General features: G+C 45.2%; 1 protein-coding gene across 3 annotated transcripts in view; it reads right to left on the bottom strand.

Annotated features, from left to right (window-relative positions):
- The window catches only part of ACAP3 (ArfGAP with coiled-coil, ankyrin repeat and PH domains 3), a 160452-nt gene that overhangs the window by 66786 nt on the left and 69349 nt on the right, over window positions 1-24317 (bottom strand). For all 3 annotated transcript variants that reach the window (XM_018568682.1, XM_018568683.1, XM_018568684.1), the window contains exons 2-4: window positions 15272-15329; window positions 14123-14242; window positions 12813-12866 (exon numbers count right to left, since the gene is read on the bottom strand). In XM_018568682.1, the coding sequence (XP_018424184.1) occupies window positions 12813-12866; window positions 14123-14242; window positions 15272-15329 (232 nt within the window). The remainder of the gene's footprint in view (window positions 1-12812; window positions 12867-14122; window positions 14243-15271; window positions 15330-24317) is intronic.

Below are 24317 nucleotides of genomic sequence, written 5' to 3'. Positions count from 1 at the left end.
TCTGCACTTTTTTGACGTTTGAAAATTCAGTTTCTTAATTCCCTATAACAGGGATGCCCACAATTTTACATCTGGAGATCTACCGCAAGCGCTATTTTTGCAGATCGCACTGGTCTGGAACGCAGGCACTAATGTGCGGGAGATCGCACTGCGGGCAGGGGGGGGGGGGGTGTGTGGCTGCGGTGCCATTGACTTCAATGCACCGCCAAGCCCACTCACGCAGGGAGCCGGCCGGCTTGCGTTCCAGTGAGTTCTAGAGGCCAAACACTCTGGAACGCAGACTTTGTGGTGTGAACCGGCCCTATTTCTTGACTGTCTCTCTCCTCACTCTCTCCCGTTTCTATCTGCGGTCTCTCCTCTCTCTCTGCTAGCTCTTTTCTCACTTTCTCTTCTCGCTCTCTTTTCTCACTCTCTCTCTGCTAGCTCTTTTCTCACTTTCTCTTCTCTCTCTCTTCTCTCCCTTTCTCTTCTCGCTCTCTTCTCTCACTTTCTCTTCTCGCTCTCTTCTCTCACTTTCTTTTCTCTCTCTTCTCGCTCTCTTTTCTCACTTTCTTTTCTCTCTCTCTTCTCTCACTTTCTCTTCTCGCTCTCTTCTCTCACTTTCTTTTCTCTCTCTTCTCGCTCTCTTTTCTCACTTTCTTTTCTCTCTCTCTTCTCTCACTTTCTCTTCTCGCTCTCTTCTCTCACTTTCTTTTCTCTCTCTTCTCGCTCTCTTTTCTCACTTTCTCTTCTCGCTCTCTTTTCTCACTTTCTCTTCTCTCTCTCTCTGCTTTCTCTTCTATCACTTTCTCTGCCGTCTCTCCCCTGTCTGTCTTTTCTTACCTCCACTACAGCCGCTTCCCAGGTCTCCTCTCGTGCGCTGGCATCCTGTCCTCCCACGGTGCTTGTGTGGCCGAATGTGCAGACTGGGAGAGGTGTCCCGCCCCTTCCCGTCTGCGGCATCTGACACATTCAGCCGCGCGGGCACCGTGGGAGGACAGGACACAGGTCAGTGAGCCAATCGCCATCTACCAGTGTTCGCTTTGCGATCGACTGGTAGATCGCGATCGACCTAACGGGCACCCCTGCCCCATAAGATTTATGACATGGATCCGCTGCATTTACTGGAAGGAATTTATATACATTTATATTTGGGTGCTATTGTGTAAATGGCAATTTACAGGCATTCACTCCTTAAAGCAGAACGTCAGGCACAAATTGTATTAACTGTTGCAATGGTGCTGCCCCTGCCTTGCAAGGGTTAACTGCTCATGCAGAACAATTACAGTTTTTCACATGGCTAATATTTATAAATGTGAGCTGAATATTATAGTAAGATAAAATACTCAACAGCCAAATAACTCATAAACTGACTCAAGTGTCAGATTCAGATCAGCAGGTTCTTCCATTCTGATATATTGCCACTAGAGGGCAGTAGAATAAAACACTAGCATGACACAGAACTGCATACACACTCTACTGCAGTGACATATGGATTGTACAAACTAAACAGTTATCCAGAAGTGATAGCAAAGACAAGCATGTTCAAAAAAAATAAAAACAAAATGGGGGTGATTCGCATATTGATGTCCTAAGCATCTTTTACAGGAAAAGATCAGAGGAAACTGTGTCACTTCGCTCACTCACACCAGTGGCCGCATGTCATGCATAGTAAGGTGCTTTACGACAATGCACATTAAATATTTTAGTGCAGGGATGGGAAAACTCTGGCCATCCAGCTGTGGTAAAAAAAAACAAAAAAAAAACACCATTATGCATCTGTTTGGGAGTCATGTCTGTGAGCATCTTGCAATACCTCATGGGATTTGTAGTTCCACAACAGCTGCAGGGCTGGAGTTTGCCTACCCCTGCATTAGTGTGATGCAGTGCCATTCATCCTCAAGGGCAACATTCTCACCATAATTCATGGTGAGAATGTTGCTGCAATGGTGCCCACTTGGCGCATTAAGAGAAGAGGTTCTTTTCTTGTTTTAAAACTGAGCAACCTTGTTTTAAATAGATCCTTAGTTTGGCAATGCACCAAACCGCGATGACCTTTAGTGCATTATACTGCAATGTACACCCACCTGCATTAAGGTGCCATTCAATTAGTGGCATTCAAATGAATGGCACTGGACCACACTAATGCATGTAATGTATATAAAAGTGTGCGGTACTGCACTCCTATATGTTTATGGGACCTAACAGCTCCAATTCACAGCTGTCATCTCAGTTGTCCCAGCTTCTCTCCTGGGATTGACTGAGGGGCGCCCACATCTGGCTAGGGATTCAGCAGTTACAGGACTTCTTCATGTTACTCCATGGAAAGGTCTGAAAAAGGCGTCCCCTTTCTAAGGTGGAAACCCCCTTTAAATTTTGTAGTGAACGGAAGCACATTAAAAAGATGTTTCACATCAAATAAACAGACTTGTCTTGTTGAGTCTGGCAGTTAACAGGTGGCCATTGTGTGCTGTGACAATCACAATAGCAGCTTACAGGAACCTCTCCAAGAAAACACGAGAAGCCCACCTACAGATGAAGACTCTTTGTATCAATGATGGCATCACAGCAGTCTGTTGGAAACCTGGAATCTGTCTCTTCCTGTAAATAGTGTGATTGCATCTGTCAGATTATTTAGTGCACTTGGAAAACAAAAATGTTGCTCTAATGTGGCTCAGTATACCAGGAACTGAGCAAAGTGTTGAGCTTGGGCCATAGAAGCCCCCAGGGTGGCTTCTATCATGATTCATGGTGAGAATGTTGCTGCAATGGTGCCCTCTTGGGGAAGTAAGAGATGAGGTTCTTTCCTGTTCTCATAACTCTGAGCCACCTTGTTTTAAACAGATCATTAGGGAAAGGCATGGAGATGGACATCCAACAACCCTATAGTGTGGTGCTGTCCAGCTGTGGTCTGTAGACCATGGTTGGTCCACACAGGCATGTCCTAAAGAATGTTCAGTAAGTGGTGACAGCGGGTGGACTGGTGGAGTATTTGCTTTTAGGCTTCCTCCTAGGACCAAGTATGGTGGCGCTGTGTGCTTTTTATAATATATATAATATAATGATGCTGGACGGGGGGGTTCACATTTCTTCACCAATTTTCCTTAGCAGCATCATACCTGCTAGGTATGCCCACAAGTTCTGATGACCAAAACAGGAGCCTGCACACAGGAGTGCCTTACGTATGTATATGATGCCACCAAGAAGCAGGTTTAAATATTACTCTGTGGCAAAATGTTCCTGAAAATGACTGGCAGCATCTTCTGTGCTTCTGCTCCTGCCTGATCTTTACAATAGTAGTGAATATTACCACAATGGTGACACCGGCCTTCGATGCTCTACCTCCTATTAGGCCTCCAAAGTGCTTCCCTACTGGCCAATGGCAATCCCTCTGCAAACCAGAGTTTATCTCAGGGTGGGCAACTTTGGCCCTCCAGCTGATGTGGAACTACAAGTCCCTTGACGCATTGCAAGACTGACTAGGTGGCCTAGTGGGACAGAGGAGCGGTGTCAGAAGGTGGAAGGGGACAAATGATACGAGCAACACTGACTGCGCCAATTCTTCCTTTTCAGGCGCTTTGATAAATAAAACCCACAGAAAGGTCACCCGATTTCTGTAACTTTCTGACCAAATTTGTTTTGCCCGCAGTGCAGCTTTAAAGTAAACTTCTCCACACTTGCCAATGCTTAGTGCAGCGGTGGGCAAACTCTGGCCCTCCAGCTGTTGTGGAACTACAAATCCCATAAAGCACTGCAAGATTCTCACAGCCACAAGCATTACTCCCAGAGGCTTGCTGGGATTTGTAGTTAAAAGCACAGCTGGAGGGCCAGAGTTGCCTACTCCAGTGTTAGAGTGCTGCTGGGCACCACTACCGCACCGGGGAGCTGGGGGACATTTGCTCCCTGGGCCATTACTAACAAGATATGTTAGGCTGGTGGCCTTTGTGAAGATACTTCATTATTCAGGGGCCTGCGGTCAGTGAAACGTGGCGATTCCGTGATTGTTTGAAAGCAATATATGAGTGAAGTAAATGTCACATTTATGTATTTTAATTCTAATACTTAAAGTGACATTAAAAGGTTAATTTTTTTCCCCCTCACCCAATGTTAGTGTAGGGACTTCCCTTAAATGATGCCTCTTAATCCGATCTTCTTCTTTCCTGTAGTTTTCAGATGTCCCTCCAGCGCTGGGTGCGGGTCTCCGATCCAGCGCCGACTCCTCTGTTCTCCACTTCTCTGATGTCCCAGGGAGTCTGTGCGGGTCTCTTCTCTGATGTCCCAGGGAGTCTGTGCGGGTCAGTACCCCATGGACTTACCTTGCATCTCTCCTCGTCTCCCGGCCGAACATCTGAAGTGCGCAAGCGCCCGCCCCAGGATACTTTGCCTGAGAAATTTGCAGATGTTAGGATGGGATCTCTCGGTGGAGACACAGGTAAGTATTAACCCTTTTTTTAAAAACTGTTTTGCATATATTTCCTGCTTGCTAGCAGTAGATATATGCAAAAACATGTGAGGGTTTAATAACCCTTTAATATGTAACTATTTTGTTTTTTTTCTTCTTTACAGCTCGCCATTGTCACATCATCATCCCCACTGCTGCCTCGCTGTCAGTGTGACACGTTGCCTGCACTCACATGGGCCTGTGTTTTCCCAACTACAAAGACATGCATATGCAAACAAAGCAAGATGCCAGATCCGTCAGATGCTTTGCATTTTGAACAGTCTGTGTTGACTCATTACTGATTCATCCTCGATAAGAAAGTCCAGCGACAGAACAGCAGCCTCAGGGATCTCCATGCTGGGTACTTTAAAGGGAAAATAGTAATACCTTAAAAAAAAATCATATTTCAGATTTAGACAGATCAATGGCATTCATATTGGGGGTCTCAATACCAAAAACAAACAAAAGAATTGGGTCAAGTCTCTTAATTTCTATGCACTATATTTACGCGCCTTAAAGAGATGTAAGTTTTGACTTCCTCAGATACCTCAACTGACAGTGGGCCTCATTTATCCGAGAAGATTTGTCTTAAAAATCCTGCTTTTTTGTTCGCTACAGGGCAAAGGGAAGCGAGAAGGAATAAAACCAAGCCGCACTCTGTCAATCCAGGATGCTTCAACAACTTTATTAAGAACAAGTGGACAGAAACACTCCACAGAATATCTTCTTCAGACGTGTTTCCGGCCTGTGGGGTGTTTCAGTCCCCTTGTTCTCAATAAAGTTGTTGAATAGGGTTGCCACCTGTACAGGATTGACCCAGACAGTCCGGGTTTTGGATGCTGTGTCTGGGTTTCATGGCAGCAGAAACCCAGACACAAGATGTCAGGCAGACAGGGGCAACCAAAATCAAGATAGGTGCCACTTGCCCCCCACTGAAAAAAATCTTGACTGCGATATTTACATATGAATGGGTGGCACTATTTACATATGAATAAGCCGTGACTCATTCTCCCAAAAAAATGTCCGCATATCGTTGGGATGTTCGGGTTGCGCTTGAAAAAAATGTGGCAACGCTATCGTTGAAGCACCCCGGAAAAACGAATTGCATTATCGTTCCGTTTCTTTGGGAGCCGATGGGCCTGGGAAAAAGCTTTGCACCTGCAGCAGGTTGTTCATGGGGGCCTAGTGGGACGGAGTAATTGTAATGTCTTCCTTATATTGTAAAGCGCTGCGCAAACCGCTGGCGCTATATAAATCCTGTATAATAATAATATTCCTTCTTTAGACAGATTGAAAAATAAAACCACAAAAAGGTCACCCCTTTCTGTAATTTGACCAGATTTGTTTTGCCCAGAGCCAGGGGCATCGCTACACTTTCTGCCATCAGAAGGTAGGGGGGTCAGGGGTGGGTGCTGCATGTTGGGGTGACACACATTATGGGGGGTTTGCATGATACCTCTGGCCAGCATCCCGCCCAGCTCATAGACGTCACTGGTTGCCAGGGACTAGCCTCCCGCTAAGCTCCCAGCAACCAATGACGTCAGTGAGCAGGGCAGGGCGCTGGCCAGAGCGTGCCAGGCTGCCAAGAGCTGTTAGTAACCTGGGACACTCTGGCCAGAAAGGGGGCGGCAGGCACACCTGCCACCCCACCCATGTGACCCAATGATAGGCCACCTCATTATTAAGCTGCCCGGAGTACAGCTTTAAAGTAAACTTCTCCATAGCTCCTGTTGCTCAACACCTTCTGAAAATGCTAGTTGCCTGTGCGTTACCCCGTTCCCTCGATTTCTGAGTCACTGACCCGGGACAGAAATGCAGATCAGGGCGTCAGAAAAAGTCAGAAGTCCTTATATGCACCCTTGTTCTGGGTCAGAAACTTAAAATATGAAAACCAGAGGGTCACCAAGACAGCCAGGCAAATAGCATTCAGAGGGAGTGAGCTGAGCAGTATCAGCCTCCACGCTTCTCTCATGACGTATTAGCACAGCGGTAGGCAGCCTTGGCACTCCAGCTGCTGTGAAACTACAAATCTCAACATGCATCTGTCTCTTGGAGTCATGACTGTGGCTGTCAGTCTATCATTGCCACATGGGACTTGTAGTTCCACAACAGCTGGAGTGCCGAGGTTGCCTACCCCTGTATTAGCAGCAAAACCAAGGCACAGAGAAGGGTTAATGTGATTAATCATGTGAGGCTTGTGCTTGTGTTTTTACTGACACACGACCAATTTTCAGTGAGCAACAGATGACGAGGTCATTGATGAACAGATTTAGGAAACCATTTTACTGTTGGGAGTCATGACAGAGGAATGCTGCATGTAGAAGCTTCATTTTACAGCAGGCAGCCCGGAAGGAATACAATGATACAAATCGCATTGTCTGCGTGCCCTAACCAGTAAACATCAGCACACAAAGCAATCACGATTATAGTCATCACAGCGGAACGCCATACTGCCAGGTTCATACAAGCTACTCAGCTTATATGGAAAGAATGTATACACTGCGTCACGGAGCAATGACGGCTCCTCAGGGAGGAGTTTTATAACCTACATACAGAAACGGACTGATGTATAGCTGCTCGTTCAGGCTACTTGAGAAGCTCAGGAGCAAAGAACAGGATACAAGATGGAGGAGCTTATGCGTGAAATAAGCCGTGGTGCCGAGGGCCATTGCCCAGGTTGTTTGTACAGTCAGTCAAACTTATACCCGATATTTCTGATTTCCTGTTTAGCACCAATTTCTGCCGCTCTCTTGAAAGAGCTGACATATACTTCCTTTGGTATAAGTCTTGAGATTTATAAAGGTGGCCCCGTTGATTTATACCACTTGCCCATGGTAACTTAAAGGGAGATTCCACCTTTTGCAAAACAAATAAATAAATGCACACTTCTTCATAAAAGAAGAAAAATGCATTTATTATTGTGCATAAGATCCAATAAAGCATTGCAGTAGGTCGTGGGTGCTCTGCTCTGGCTCCTGCAGACTGTTCCTCTGTTTACGCTTGACATTTGAATAAAGTTGTAACATAAATTGGCACATCGACACCGTTTCCGCCAGCGCCCACCAGCGGCTGTGCGGTCAGCTCGGCTTGCTGGTGTGAGCGCAGCCTTAAAGTAAAGCCAAAATTATTTTTATAGATTTGGATAAATTGGAAAGGGATTAAAACCTTCGTGCGGTTTTATTGCTGTTTGTGTCCCGGTTGGGAGGATTCACCCTCTCTATCCGTGCTGGTGACCATTGCTAGAGAGTCTGAGAACAAAAACCCAAATTTTGAGTTGTCACCAGAACAGGAATAGGTGAATAGTCCAATGGCTACACTAGTTCTGGTGACAACTGTCTAAGAGGAGATTTCCCTCATTTGAAGAGATTTCCTCTCACTTCCTGTTGTGGCTATGGGACAGGAAGTGAAGCAAAATCTTCCCTATCGGACATATATGGCAAAAAGGGGTTATACAAACAACCAAAATTGTAAAAATTGTTTTGGTTTTATGTATACTTTATGTAAAGTTAATGAAAGATCCACTTTAAAACGTGTAGATGTCACAGAAGACTGGGATGGTTGTGTGGATGCCATGACATGAACATTTGACCTCGCTTTTTCCTGTTTCTGGACTTACAGAGGACTGTCAGCATGGATAGCATAGTTTTTAATGTATAGGCCTTGTCTAGTATGTCTCCCTCCTCCACTGTCAGCACTTATCCATTAATCATGCCTACAGGGACAGGATAAGGGAAGACCCTTTCCTGTAAAAAGCACGAAGGGGAGATAAGGAAAAGCTCAGTGGATGCTTATTTCATATCCAAATGTTTCCTGTGTGGCAGCTCCTCTCCAGGCATCTCCCATACTCCTCCCTACAGTCTTCAGCTAAACCCTTTACATGAAGTCATCCGGAAATGAGAAGGGATTTGCTGTGTGACCTTCCGCTGCCTCCCACCTCTGCCGCCTGGTATCAGTCCTGCTCTTGACGCACAAGCAAGGGGGGATCGCAGCTCTTGGCAATGTAGCTTTTGCTATTCTAAAGGATGGAAGAGGGATTATAGTGAGCAAACTGCTAAATCCGTTTATTTCCCTTTTCCTTCCAAGCCAGAGGGAAATCAGCTCAGCCTCCTGTATTAGATGTGTAGCTACCATCACTTTTTGTGAGGTGGCTACTAGAAATGTAGCGATTGCCAGGGCTGTAATCAGTCTGGCTGAATTATAGTTGGCATATATCTGGTTAATTCCAGGTGTTCTGGTATTGATTGTACCTGCCTGAGTGGAGTGCGACTCTGCTGCAGTGTGGGACAACCAATGGGGGCACTGTAAGTGTGTGTGCAGTCCACCAGCCAATCATTGAGGTTCTCATAGCCAGTGGAGCATGCTGGGACAGGGCATATAAACTCAGGGGAATTGCCATGTGCTCAGTCCAGTTCTGGGTCAGCCCTGTGTGCGGTCAGGGCTGGGTGCCTGGGGGGTGGGAATCCTTAAGTTAGGCTTCATGTTTGGAGAAGGCCTCTCCTACTTCTGATTGAGGAGAAGAACCAGGAAGGCTGATGGCTGCTGGAGGTCCCTGGAATAGAATGGACCTCAGGAGCAGATCTTGTGTCCCGCCTACTGAAGATTCTGTGCCAATCACTACTCAACAGTTGCTCATATATCCAGTGTCAGCTTGTGCTCCTATGCAATCTGCACTGGAACACTTAAAAGGAATAGCGAGTCCGGAGTCTGCTTATTTTTCTCATGGATGTCCTAAGCCCTAAACCTTCTCTCCCAGCTCAGATGTTATAATAAAGTTCTTCAGCATCATACTTCTGGCCTGGATCTCAGCTCTGTTGGTCACTAGAAGAGGGCAGGTAATGCTAGAGGGGCAGCAGGTTGCTACAATCCCTAGACAGGCTATAGATGACCTGGGTATATTTCCAGTGGCTCCTTTGGGGTTAAGCACTACAGATGGAATTCTGATAATAATGACACATACACATTAAAGCTTAGACACCAGACACATATGACAAAAAACACTAACAATTATTCATTCATTACATTTTTTTTCATCCCCTATAAAAATGTTACAATGGCACTACAAGGCAATTAGGCTCTGAGGTAGCCCACATGTACTGACAGGGACCTCGCTGACAGGGGGAAGAATTTACAGGAATGACCTCATCAATGTGTTGCTTCCCTTTACTTATCCAATCAGCATTCTGGGGTGTGTTCTTGACCAAGCCTTGCTGCTGTCGTCAAAGCTGAACTAAATGTTACATTAAAAAAAGTAAAAAAGAGACTTTGTATGTTTCTTCTGCCAAAAACAATTTCCCCTTCCTCTAGAAACTTTTTAAAACTTGTACAGATTGGTGGGCAGCATCGCTTTGGATCTGGCACAGATCAGTTAAAGTTGTACGGGAGGAAGGAGGAGTTTGGGGGCGGAGGACAGTACATTAGAAGTTCAAATGTATCAAAGGATATTGTGCTGTATATTACACCATCCAGCGCCATCTGACATCTGGACACAATCACAATACAGTGTTTATGATCCAATACAAAACAGCTACCTCTGCAGTATCATGCAATGCAGTGCACCAAAGCAACAGGAAGCAGGATTTTTTCATGTTCAATCAATTCACATGGCCAAAATACAACCATACTACATACTATAGAGATATGGAATACTACACTTCCTACATGACCTGTCCACTGGGCATGGGCATAATGCAATCCTACTACACACTATACAGATATAGAATTCTACACCCCCAACATGACCTGACCACTGGACACGGCCATGATGCAATCCTACTACACACTATACAGATATAGAATTCCACACCCCCAACATGACCTGACCACTGGACACGGCCATAATACAATCCTACTACACACTATACAGATATAGAATTCCACCCCACCAACATGACCTGACCACTGGACATGGCCATAATGCAATCCTACTACACACTATACAGATATAGACTACTACACCTCAACATGACCTGATTACTGGACATGGCCATAATACAATCCTACTACACACGATACAGATATAGAATACTATACCCCCCAACATGACCTGATCACTGGACATGGCCATAATACAATCCTATGACACACTATACAGATATAGAATTCTACACCTACAGCATGACCGGACCACTGGATATGGCCATAATACAATCCTACTACACACTATACAGCTATTCCAATACTACCTGGACATTTTGGAGAAAATGTTTTATGTTTTTTCTTCCATTTACCCTGAAGTGTGTACTTTCTTCTTTCTGACTGCTTGGGTAGAATTTATTAATATTATTGCTTAATTAATAAAGCTATCAGGCCCCTCAAATGTCACTATTTATAGGTGCTAAGGCTTTTGCATAGCTGTCTGCCTGAAAACCCTGTGCTAATCACCCACGCAGCAAGCTTAATTTTCTAAAAGATCATCCTTTTCCACTGGGAGCCAAGAGACTTATCTCCGAACAGCTCTCTGCCCCCCTTAAAACTGTCACTTGTCTGATTCAGGGGGAAAAACTGGAAAGAGATGACATGGTTTTCTCTCATTTCCTGGGCTGCGAATTCTGCAACATCTGGCACCCCGTCACCGGGAGATTATGCAACACCCAGCCGGGCGAGCAGATGTGCTCGGCAATCTCTGGAATAATCCAGTCTCAACAGGCAAATGAGATGAGTGCTTTAAATAAGCACAGCGCACGGTTCTACTTGCCCGATTCACCCCAGTCACAGTTGAGGAAAAAAAATTTGGAAATCTTAAATGCCAGCTAAAGGTCATTTTCAGCTATCAATGTACTACAACCCTCGGGGAGCGCTGAAAATACACACGTTGAGGAGCAGACTGGTGGCTATGGAGATGTCCTACCAGCTGAACTACTTCATTTTGGTGCAAAGGCTTCCTTTGCAGTAATAACGCACATTGGAAAGAGGCGCCAAAGCTTTTGTCACGTGACATTTCCAATCTTATACTATTTTATCCACTAGTATTGCTGTGACCATAGTAATCACTGTGACACATTGTAGTGTTTAGATAGCAAGTGTAAATTTCACCAAAGGTGTAGACTTGAGATCAGAATAGGGCGTAACATGAATCTTTGGCCAAGCAATGGACAATTAGGTATTCACCTTCTACAAGCAGTAAATGAGCTTTAAAATAAGCCCTCACTAACATTTATAGCTACAGGCACTGTGTAGTAATTAATCTTCAAATTTCACAGCAGTAGCACTGAAGCAGTCCCAGTTGCTCTCTCCTTGAACATCCTTCCCTGTATTAACTCTAGCCTTCTAATATTGAATATAAACAACATGTAGGAGGCTGACCTAGTGTTTTGCTTTATAGTGAGTCTAACTCTTGTAAAGGTGACAGGCTCAACTGGCGTTGGCAGTGGTGAACCATGCTCGAGACAGGGACACCCAGGAACAGTCCAAGCAGGTTTGTCCTGAACTTTTATTCAGCGAGGTAGTAAACAAATACAGTTCAATGAAGGAAGACTTTGTACAGCAAGGACTTAGCATAAAACATACAAAACATCTGCTCGTTTGATCCACTAACTAAACTCAGGCTAGTTCCCGACTATCAGGGTGCCCCCTAATGAGTTCCCCCCAAAACAACCACCTGCATGTGTACCGCTTAGTGTTCTGTCTGCAGGCAGCCTTTTCACCCAGCAGCAGGCTCCCATAGCAGAGCAAGAGTCCTGAGCCTCAGTCAGCTCACATATATAAAAGTCTGTGGACAGCTAAGACTAATGAGGTCTGGCTAACAAACAAGATATGGACCAAGGAATGGAAGGTTGATCCCACCCAAAACTATACAAAGCCTCTGGGTTCCAGGACACAAAAAGTTTGTTTCCAACACAACTGACACAAATCTGGGAGCCGCTCATCATGTGTAGGTGAGAAATCTAGGAGACACATACACACCATCCACGACCCCGCCAACCTAGAAAGCCGATTGCAGCCGCCTATTGTAGGGCCACAATGGTTCAATATAGGAGCCGCCACAATACCCTGGACAGATCTCAGTCTTCCAAGGAATGTAGGAACACAGGTCCTGATATTGCTTACTAGTGATCTGACGTTGTTGGGATTAATGTTACTTTTTTTTTTTGTTCTTAGACACAGACTGCAGTCGCCTATTGTAGGACCACAATGGTTCTGTATAGGAGCCACCACATTACCCTGGACAGATCTCAGGATCAGAGTAATGTAGGAACACAGGTCCTGATATGGATTACTGAAGATCACTGAAGATTTATGTTACTACACAGGATAGACACAGTTTTACTTCACCTTTAAACCTGCTCTAGTATTTACCAGAACCATTGTCATGTACATAGCAGTCAAAAAGGAGACAGTGTATGCACACTAGAGTACATTTTATAGGTTTTAGGACTTTTAGGCATGCTCCTACCATGTGATAGTTAACCATTTCCTGCAGGCTATCCCCAAATTTGTCCAGACACTCCTGAAAAAAAAAAAAAATTTGAAACAGATGAGTTGCCAACATTATTCTTTTGTATAGTATATCGCTGATTGGTTAAGTTGCAACAGACCTTAGATAGAAGTTAAATAGGTAAGCGCCATACAAACACTGAATGATCCATCAGGTAGCAGCTATATGATTCAAAGATTTAAAGAAGAACTCCAGGAATTAACAAAGATAACACTTGCAGTGGAATTACCCTCGCACTGCAAAGGTTAACTACCATTTTGGTCTAGGGGCCTGATTAAAGGAGATATATTCACATGATCCGAGATCCCGCCCGGCTGCTAAATCGGTCCCCGCAGCCTCTTCTTCCCCGGGCAGTCTAAGGACCTGTGACTTCATCACATCTAATGCAGGTCCAGGTGCATCACAAGGCCGGGTGTGACCCGGAGCAGAGACCGAGTGACACCTCTCAGTGACGTCATTGCGCAAACGCATGACGCCATTGCGCATACTCATGACGTCATCACGCACGCAGATCATCTAATTGACCCCTGCCGGTGGCCATCTTGGTGATGGACGCCGGCAGAGAGAGGAGGGGACGTTCACCCAGCGGGATGAGGTATGCCGCTGGGTCCTCTCCTGACACTGTCGTGCTCTCGGTCCATGACCGAGTGCCCGACTTTTTTGAGGGGGTGCGACAGTCATTTTGGTGTCACCCCTCCAATGGTATCATCCGGGTGCATGCCGCACCCCCCTGAGGGACAGCAGGAGCAGAGGGGGAGAGAGGTGAGTGCTGACCACCTCAGGGCCGAGGATCAGGTGAGTATATCTTCTGTATTCTGTACCCTAGAACAAAACAAGCAGGTAGTCCTTGCAGTGCAGGGGTAGCCCCACTACAAGGGTTATTTCTTTGAGTTCTTGTTTACGATGCCTGGCATCATGCCCTGCACACACCACAGTATATCAGAACTGGACAAAGCCCAGAAGCCAGGTCGCCAGTGCTCCTTAAAAAAGAGACAGCTGGCGCCTAACTTCTGAACTTTTCTCTAGTTATCAATGAACCTTGTTCCTGGACTGGACAGACTGGCTCTTGAATTTCATAATAATTTGTCCACCCCTGATATATATAATGGTGTCCTTCCTGCAAAACACCTTTTTCTGTAAACACCCGTCATAAGAGACAACTTAGATAAAAGAAAGAAACCTTCAACTTCTGAGGAAATGCTGTAAAACTCTAGCAAAGCAATAAATCATCCTCCTCAGTCTCAGTTATCTATAGCTCTGAAACTTACCGAGATCATCTCATCTTTTTTGCACTGATGGGCTAAATCTCGGATGCCGCTCACAAAGTGCTTGTTGGTGGTAAGGTAGGTTTTCCCGGCTTCTAACATTCCGCTGCATAGTTTTACCAACTGACAACAAAAAGAGGGAAAAAGAGAAGAAGTAGTTATTACCGGATACTTCATGGAGAAGACTGATGAACGATCAACCTGTCCCTGCTGCAACCCTTCACCTTAGGCTTGTAGAAGTAAAGTGACTGCTGTGGTTGATGGCAGCCAAGGGATGACAAGCAAGGTTATGTAAACACACATGCAGTGAGGATGGAAACAAAAATGCACTGACTCACCAAGGCTGCCAGTAAACCACAAATTGGACTGGGTGCAGATCAAGTAACTCTTTCAATGCTGGGTGCACTTATTAAAGGTGAGCTTATCCTCGAATGTCTCACCTTGGGGCAACACAGATCCTGAAATGGGCTCCGGAGTGGTTCCACATAGCACCCGCTCCCGCTGTTATCACTAGATGCCCTGAAGGGAAGGTCCCAAACCCCCGGAATAAGTTGGCTGAACTTGTTAAAACTACTACACATATAGTTTGAAACCAAATGTATTCCCTATTGGACTCTTCACTCAAGGTGCTCCTCATTGCACACACACAAACTTCCAAACTTCTCCTTTAATATTTCTTCCATGCGGGAATGTTGTTTCCTATATGGGCTCTAGCAGCCCCATGGCTTTTATTTAGATGTCTGCGTGTCAGATCCAGTAAATGTGGGTGTCTCGTGTGCAGACGTGGGAACGGTTTCCTCCTCATCTGGTGTCCAGACGGGCAGCAGGTCTGCTCCAGATCTGCAATACGTGGAGATATGACTGTGTGGGGATGCATACAACCCGGAGAATGCTCCCTCAGCACAAATGTCTGAAATGCTCTACAGCTCCATGGAAAACACTTTGAGGAATGTTTCCAGCTCAATGGCTGCAGATGTTGTGTCCCGGCTGTCTGTCAGTGGTAACAGTGTGTCTGCATTAAGGATGTAGAGCAGAGGGATGAGGTCACCTACTCTTGCGCCGGGAGATGCGGGATACAGGCTAGAAGGGCAGTCAGGCTGCGTGTGACAACTGCGACCTTGAAGTGCTCGGTACACACAATGTATTCCTCACCTTGTCAAGTTTGGCTTCAATTTCCACCACATCTGTTTCCACCTCGTCTATCGCTGCCCTGTAGGGAAAAAGACAAATTGAGAATAGTTCATATATTTGGCCAAATGCTAAACACAAATTTAAAGGAAGACACTTTACAATTTAATCGCTGACTTATTTACCATAAGGAGGTCCTCTGCCTAGTGCACAGCCAGCTTAAAGCGGACCTCAGGACCCACATTTATCCTTGGTCATTAAGTCGCGACCCATGGCACACCGCACTGGAGCACACGGCATTGCGCTATTGCGTGTTGCAATGTGGGCGATCGAAAACTGAGCAGGAGGTGCGTTTGCGTTGACCATTTAAATGAATGGGAATGCAACGCATCTCCCACACCAAAACACGTGGTAGCTGTGATTGCATGGTAAAGTGCGTTAATCGCACAGGATTGTGAGATTAACGCTCTGTGCTAGTGTGGACAGGCCCTCAAAAACACTGACAGATGCACACAACCACAATCTCACACACACACATACACACTCTTTTGTTTTTTTAAGATCCACCCAGTCTCCCTACCTAACAAGAACTGGAGTGGATTCTCGGCCTGGGGTCCAGTGTGGGCTGCTGTGCTGTGATGTAGCTCCTTCTATATGTGCATTGCTTGTACAGCCCCCTTGCGCGCCCTGTAGAGGTGCTGGGAGCCAGAATGTGATGCCACTCTAGTCCATGCACCTCTACAGGGCACACCAGGGAGCATGCGCGTATGGATGGAGCTCCCTTGCTGCCATACCCCCACCTCAAGCTGACACGCAGGGCAGCATATTTTGAATAGCTGCTCAGTGCGAGAACGGACAGTGCTGCACTAGGGGGAAGTTGAGGGGCCTCTCACCTAGCGGTGGAAGGCACGTGGGGACCCACTGAACATAGGGTTGCGACCCAGTATTGGCTCACACCCCACCAGTTGAGAACCACAGCTCTAAAGCAAAGGCTCACTTATTGTAATATTTATCTTCTAATATATACAAAAATGTTTACGAAGGACCTGAAAACATCCATTGTGCCTCAAACAGAGCACTCTAGGAAAGATCTAGCATATGGCCATGTGACTAATGCCAAGGCATTGGTCAAGTGGTGGTTGTCAAAGTCCGGCATTGAACAGTCAATCTCCATAGACTTGATTGCAACCATACCCCTGCACTTCCATTAACGTCTATGGGGAGTACCTAAGTAGCCTGGAGATTTCGAAGGGTGCAGCTGTCATGGGGAGGTAAGCAAACATCTGGATGAGGGGTTGTATGTTTGGTTAGTTTTAAGGGATAGGGTGGTGTGCTATTGAGTTTCTCAGTAAAAATGAAAGTTTCCTTTAAAGCAAACCTTTCCTGAGAGAAATATCAGGGCTACCATTGTGACTCAATGTACTAAATCAAGATGGCCAGCATGACAGCAAGGCAAATAGCACTTTTTGAACAGGTCAGCATTGGCAGCTTTTTCTCTAACCAACGAGACATCCATCTACATACATAAGACGCACGTGCCAGAAGTGCGGCAACAGATAAATCAACATGTTTTATCCCCAGCCATGCCCGCTTTACGTGCTTAATTCACCATTAATAAACTCTCCGCCCTCAGAATGGCTCTTCACAGTAAATCTCCCCCACTGAGGAACAAAGAGATGAGAGACAGACTCGTTTGGTTGCTGGTTCTAGAAAGGCTCACCCCACTCAGCAGTCCAAAAGCTCGCTCACGCCAAGCGTTTGACTCCCATCCTGCTGACTCAGACAAAAGACCGATTCCCCTGGCTTTGTAATGACAACAAAGAAACACTTCGAAACCAGAAAGAACTCAATGCAGGAGAAAACTCAAGGCAAACGTCTCAGCCGGAGATGGCCTATCATTAAATGCATTAATCACAGGAAGAGGAATGACTTCTAATGAGTGACATCCCATATACATCCAATTTTTTTCGGGACTGTCCACCGTTTTTTTTATAGGGATCCTTCAGTCAAGGTTAAAATTAAAAGTAGAATTCTTAATGCCAGGTTAGGTGCATTTGTGGTTTCCATCTTTGCACACTGTAAGCTGTAGCAGTGCCTTCCCACTGAGTGCCCATTCATATTTGAGGTGTGTTATTGCACACATGTTAATGCACATTATGGCACGGATCAATATGCATTGCTTTAAGGCAGTCCAGTCATAAAAAGTGGCTGTCAATGCACCACAATAGATAAAAAACACCATACATGACCCTTTTTGTAGCAACACAGCCCACCACAACACATGGTATATACATTGTGATACACTTCATTGTGTTGTGCATTGAGCTCTACTGTACAATGCATTGGGGTACCATTCATAATGAATGCCACCCAACACACTGCATATAGAGCAGTTGCACTGCCATGCTTTGCGGCAACATGCATTCACATGCACACGGCCACAATGCACAAGTGTGAACGAGTCGTGAAAGTCACAAATAAGCTGATGATAAAGCCACCCATAATCCGTCATAGGAGGAAGGTGGCGGCTGCCATTGCTGGCCTTATGAAAATGCTAGCTACCTGAGAAAGTGCGATCATGCAACTGTCACCTACGGCAACATCATTGATGAGGATGAGAACGGATAAGGAGGATTCACCAACTAACAGAACTGCAGCGTTTGCGATAGGCGTGATACTTCAGAATCTCTAGTATCAGGACCGTTCCTGGGACAAGCTGCGTTTTGTGCTACAGGCCTAAAATGAATGAAAAATGAATGTTTCTTCTCAGAGGCGCATCCAGACACAGTAAATCGTTTTCCTTTTTACATATTTATGACTGAATTTTCTGCTTGCCTTTTCCCAAGATCGCACAGACAGCAATGATAGCGGTAACCCAAAAAATGCAATCAAATCACTTTAGAACAGTCAGCCGTGAATCTGAGTGTCTCACATGCACTCCCTGCACATCTGGGCCAGGATATCCCTTCTTATACTGTATGGGTCATCACCAAACACCTTCCAGAGTCACCGTACTGATTGCTATACTGCTGCTAGTATAGCTTTCCAGACGATTTGTCCATGGAGGCCCCACCACTACATCAAAGCTAGGATATGGCTGAGGAAGGAAAAGGAGTGATTATATTCTATTAGATAAAAGATATCTAAACTTAAGACTTAAGAACAAATATGTAATATATTCCAGCTTATCAGTCCTTAGATGTGCTGCCTGTATCAGTTTTCAGTTTCAGAAAGTACCTATTGATCTAGCAGGAAACGCTGTGTCCTTGCGACTTCCAGTCTGCTGAACTGAAATCACAAACCTACCTATCTACCTACCCTTCCATCTACCAATCAACCTACCTACCGCATGATAAGGTGATAGAAGCCTGGGTGCAGTGCAGAAAACCACCAATACAGAAGGGGGTCTCACAGGTCTTGAAGAAATATCACAGTCTACCATTCAAAGCAGCTTTTATACAGGGGCAGATTTATACATCTCCCACTCAATTCATACATTGGGCGAAAGCCATTCGCACAGCATTCCCGCTACTAGATGAAGACAGGGAAGACAGGAAATTCCTTTGATCCATCTAGTGGAGGGAATGCTAAGTGAATGACTTTCACCCAATGTATGGATGAGTGTGATATTTATCAAATCGGCCCCTAAGTGTACAACATTTCAGTGGGGCACAGTCTTGAGTAAGGCTTGGTCAAGATTTAAGATCTGTGAGTACCTCTTTCTTTTTTTAACTATGCGTGTGTGCATCTACTATGTAAAAAAAGAAAACACGGATGCACATAAGGACACGGCTATTTCACAGACTTTCATAGTGTAATAAAGTAATTTCAGACAATAACCTGACACCGGGCCAAACTCTCAGAAGCTGCTGACAGAAGGATAGTAACTTTCCTGTTTCCTCTACGAATGTTTGTGGCTATTCTAGCCAGTGGTTATATTTATGCCTTTCCCATTCCAGCTGACAGTAACAATCCTGTCACAATACTGTGCGTTCCCCCGGTTCTATGCAAGTATGCATTTCCTGACGCTAATTTACTTATATTAATCAGGTAAGTCAACCACAAGTCTATCTAAAGTTCTCATCTGCAGTGTAGTATAGGGAAATTATACCAGGAATCTCAATGTTTGCTGCAGGCAACCAGCATCATTTTTTATATATTTACGTATGAGATCCACAACTTTCATACTTTTATATAACATACTGAAATGGTACAGCTCAAAGTCAATGCCTGCGTTCTGTTTAAATGGGTTTTATTCTTCTTTCGACACATCATGTTGTGACGCCGACGCACATGGCGGTGGAAAATGGCTTGGGTCTGGGATCTTAATGCGCATTCAAAAGTCAAAATGCACCAAACTTCCAAGCAAGCTCACTGACTCTGGTAAGGTGGCTCCAACAGCATAACCAGTCTCCCTTGGTAGGGTAACCAGAAGAAGCTTAGAGTGTAGACATACTGAATGGGTGTCAGACCAAACGGGTGAAAAAGATCAAAGAGTCTTTGAATATTCAATCACAAAGGAAAAACAGTCAACGTGTTTCGGGGGAACAACACTCCCCCTCATCAGGGCTTGAAACCACAATGTGGGGACTTGGGTTTCAATAATTAAGATCTGCTAAGTCCCAACATTATGGTTTCAAGCCCTGATGAAGGTGGGAGAGGGAGTAGTGCTGTCCCTGAAACACATTGGGACGTTGGGGGGAGCAGGCATGGCCAGCATTGATTGAATGATTAACTGGAATACATTTATGGGTGTGTAACCACAATAAAGCTAATCTTTGTAAGAATATTAGCAAAGTTTGGATATTTGAGACCATCTACGCTTTACAACAGTCACACTAATCCAAGGGCGCTTCTGCCACTACACCAGCAGGAAACTTTTTCCATACCCTATAAACTTTGACTGGAACAGATATTTACAAGCAGGGGTTCCCAGATTACTGACAATGGGGTGGGGTGGGGTAGGGTAGGGTAGGGTGGGATGGGCTTGTGCGCATTTCCAGTATTGGAAAGACAGCAAGTACCCCACATCGGGTATGTTTGGGAATAGGTCTTAAATTGGGGTTCTCAGATCACTGACAATGGGGTGGGATGGGATTGTACGCATTACAAGTATTGGAAAGACAGCAAGTTCCCCACATTGGGTATGTTTGGGAATAGGTCTTTACAAGCTGGGGTTCTCAGATCACCAGATTACTGACAAGAGAATGGAATGGGATTGTACGCATTTCAAGCATTGGAGAGACAACAAGTACCCTACAGTGGGTGTGTTTGGAATAGGTTTTCCACAAGCAGGGGTTTCCAGACCAGCGGATTACTGACAAGGGAGTGGGATGGGATTGTACACATTTCAAGTATTAGAGACACAGCAAGTACCCTGCAGTGGGTGGGTGTGTTCGGGAACAGGTCTTCACAAGCAGGGGTTCCCAGATCACCAGATTACAGACAAGGGAGTGGGATGGGATTGCACACATTTTGAGTAAGAGGACTACAGTCACATGTACATACCAAAAACTTTCAAATTCAGTTTATAACAGATCAGCGTTTGATAGCGGACTGCTGTAGGTTACATCACATGCACCAATTCGCTTTTCTTTACCCACATAAGCCAGCACAGCATCCGATTTTCAATTCAGATTTAAGGTGACCTACTTTACAGGAAAGATATTTCAGCGTGTAATGGGATCTAGAACCTTAATTACAATTCTTTTCATTTTTTTTTAGTTTCCAGGAGGCATTAATTAATATCATTATCTAGCTGCATGCATTGTATTTGCGGAGAGACCTAAATCACTAGTTATATAAGAACCCGAGGCTGTGAACTCGCATCCCAGCTCAGGAGGACTTTTAATTGCATTTGTGGTCCCTGGAATGTGTATCCAAAAGGACACTTTATATGGCATACACAATAATCCAAGCTAATAATTAAAAGGGAATTTATTAATCAATGCCCTGTTTTATCCCCACCCCAACCCGTACTTTTATCGTTATTCCTTTAGATTGTACCAGCTCCTCGTTTCACTCTAATTATCTGGTTGCCAGCAGCAAACCTCAGCATACTGCATGCATTATCCTGTTTATGGATGTCATAAACATCGCAGCTTTGTATCACACTGGGAATTACAGAAAAAAAGCACTGGGGCTGAATTATGAGGAAACTCGGACACGGCAGTCCAACCCCAAGATGAGACTCTGCTAAAGATGGCGCCCTCTAGAGGAGGTCTGTGACCAGTGTCATGCCACTATGGACGCTGGCTGCTATGGGTTACTATACTTTGCATAGCTTTATTAGTATTTGCATGCTTTATTAATGAAAATTCTACGCCCAACCTCAAAGTCATTTTGGTGTCACCCCCCACTGAAAAGTCGGGCACTCGGTCAAGGACCGAGAGCCCGACAGTTGCTCAAAAGAGGTGGGGACCCGGCGGCATACCTCATCCAGCCGGGTGAGATCCCCTCCTCTCTCTGCCAGCCTCCATCACCAAGATGGGCGCCGGCAGGTAACAGTTGTGCATGCACGATGACGTCACTGCAGGGTGTCACCCGGTAGTACCGGTACCCGCATAGGGTGTCACCCCGCCTCGGAACGCATCGGGCATATATAACTTTAAGCACATCAGTAAGTATCTGAGGGGCCTCATTGTTAATATTGGCTAATGGAAATTTAATATAGAAATACACATTTATTTTAGTTTTTGTCTATAGATACCCTTTAATATGTTTATGTTCTAGAGGATTAAAGGATCAGAAAGCAAACCAGATACTTGATTTAGAAATATTTGGACTCATTCTTTGGAATATCTCGATCCATGTAAGAAGTTTGGGATCACAGTCTTCCCGCCAGTTTCCCCTGAACTTCTGCCTGTCTGGGCTGCCTTCCTTTCCAAGAACTCAGTTCTGCTTAAGACATGGCATCCGCGCCTCATTCCTCCAGTAAAAGCCGATGTCAAGGGAGAGATTATGGACTGGGAACCCTCAATTCTATAAGACACTGTTCTCATTGTCAGCCAGAATATTTAACCCCATCTAAACTCCTACTGGGTCAAAACAGATTATTCTTCAAACGTTATCAACAACTGATGTCACTAATAATTAAACTTAGATGCAGAAAATGACAGAATCTAGGAAACACAGCGGAAAATCTGGGAGCCATTCTATCAATGAGGAGTCTAGGAAAGCATTTCCCCAGGGAGACCATGAACATTTGATTGCAGCAATCCAACAACTTTCAAGTTCAAAAATGTCTTTAAAAAAGTAAAAATAAATTGAAGGCGATATTAAAGTCAAAAGATTTTTAAGCTATTTCAGATCACTTACAATAAGGGCCGGTGCACACCTGGGCGATCCGTGACTGCGCGGCAATTGTGCACAATACGGAGCGGATCACGGAGTCGCCCATCACTGACGATTTTCTAATGGCACCCGAGTCGCACCGGGCAGATCGCACGGGTTCCACCAATGCATCCGAACGAGATCGTGGCTAAAACAGCCGCACGTCATGAATCGCAAAAAAAAAAAAAAGGTACGTGTACCTTTTTTCTGCGATTGCCACACAGATGTACCCTTGATGGACCTGTGTCTTTATTCAACCTCAAATACTATGTAACTAGGCATGTACCCCACTGAAATGAATGGGGCAGCACAACACTCGCTGTCTGCAATTGTGTACGACCGCGCGATCCCGGGACACGCGCCTGGATCGCTCAGGTCTACACCGGCCCTGAATGCTGCTCCTTGATGTTTAAAGGCTTTAGTTTTCTACAGAATCAGCTGGCCTCCTGAGCACTGGTTCTGATATCCTGGTTTTGGGTGGCTCTTTCTCCTTGCAGGGTCCTATGGAGCCACCCTTGTGTGTAATAGTAATCTATGTGCGTCTCCACACATAGCCACAGCAAGGGCAAGCCAATCCTCTACGCTCTGCTCCCCTGTCCTCCCTCTTCCCTTCTCCAAGCTAATAGATGGACAACTGCTGGAGACTTTGAGGTCTCTTGTAATCTTGTACTAGACAGGAAGTTCAGGGAAGCCAAGCCGAGAGAGTTGGACCTGTTTGCAAACAGGACCGTAAGTGGGCAAAAATGTAAAGAAGTTTTTTGCTGGGCTATGTATATTTGACTGAACTGGGTTCAAGATTGAAAGAAAAAAAAAAGTTATACTACTTTAGCCATTTATGAATCGATCAATTGCCCAGTGTACCCCACTGTTTATAAACGACCAAACATTTTAGACCTATTCAATCAGACCACTACATCAGACAAAGAGTGCACGGCAAGCCTGGATAAATCCCAGGAGCCACGTTGCCAATACTCCTTAAAAATTACAGCTGGTACCCAACTTTTGAGGTTTGTTCTGGTTGTTGCCAGTGGAGCTGGTTTCTAAAAAATATGCTGCTGGCTCCCTGATTGGACAGACAAGATCCTGAATTCCATATCCATGTGCTGTCAGCCCAAAACAGAACTTGGTGACTGAGCGCATTTCAGTGCAGGTCAACAGCTACTTTTCTGTACTTGAAAGGTCTATAAAAGGGATAAAATATGGGGAAATATGCTTTTCTTTCAGAGCTGTACTGTGTATGTTTGTTTTTTTTACTTTGCCCTGACATACCCTTTAATTCTGTACACAGTGTATCCTGCAATGTCAACTGAGAGACTCAGCAGTGTGTCAGCTGACATTCATTCATTGCAGGATATCTGACTATTTCCAGGAACTTCTATAGTGAACACTGTATCCGTTTCACATGCATTTATTAGCTTTGTCACATTTAGAGGATAATTACAGCCTCCTTTGTGTTTGCAAAGTCTCCGCCGCGCACTCCCGTCTAAAGATCTGAAGATTCTTGGGCGACCACAAAGATCATAGGCCCGGTGCATGCGCAGTTCAGATCTTTAGCCGGGAGAAGAGGAGAGACACAGTGTAAGTCGATGGAGGCAGCGTGCACCCGCGGGACAGGAAGTGCTGGAGAGCAGTCAGCGCTGGATCAGAGACCGGCACCAGAGCTGGAGGGACTCCTGAAAACTATATGAAAGAAGAGGATGATCAGATCAAGAGGCATCATTTAAGGTGAGTGCATACA

The sequence above is a fragment of the Nanorana parkeri genome, unplaced genomic scaffold, assembly GCF_000935625.1.
Source record: "Nanorana parkeri isolate BGI_ZX_2015 unplaced genomic scaffold, ASM93562v1 scaffold1226, whole genome shotgun sequence".
In the NCBI taxonomy this organism is placed as follows: domain Eukaryota; kingdom Metazoa; phylum Chordata; class Amphibia; order Anura; family Dicroglossidae; genus Nanorana; species Nanorana parkeri.
Note: the sequence above shows the minus strand (reverse complement) of the source record. Positions and strands in the feature narration are given on the sequence as shown.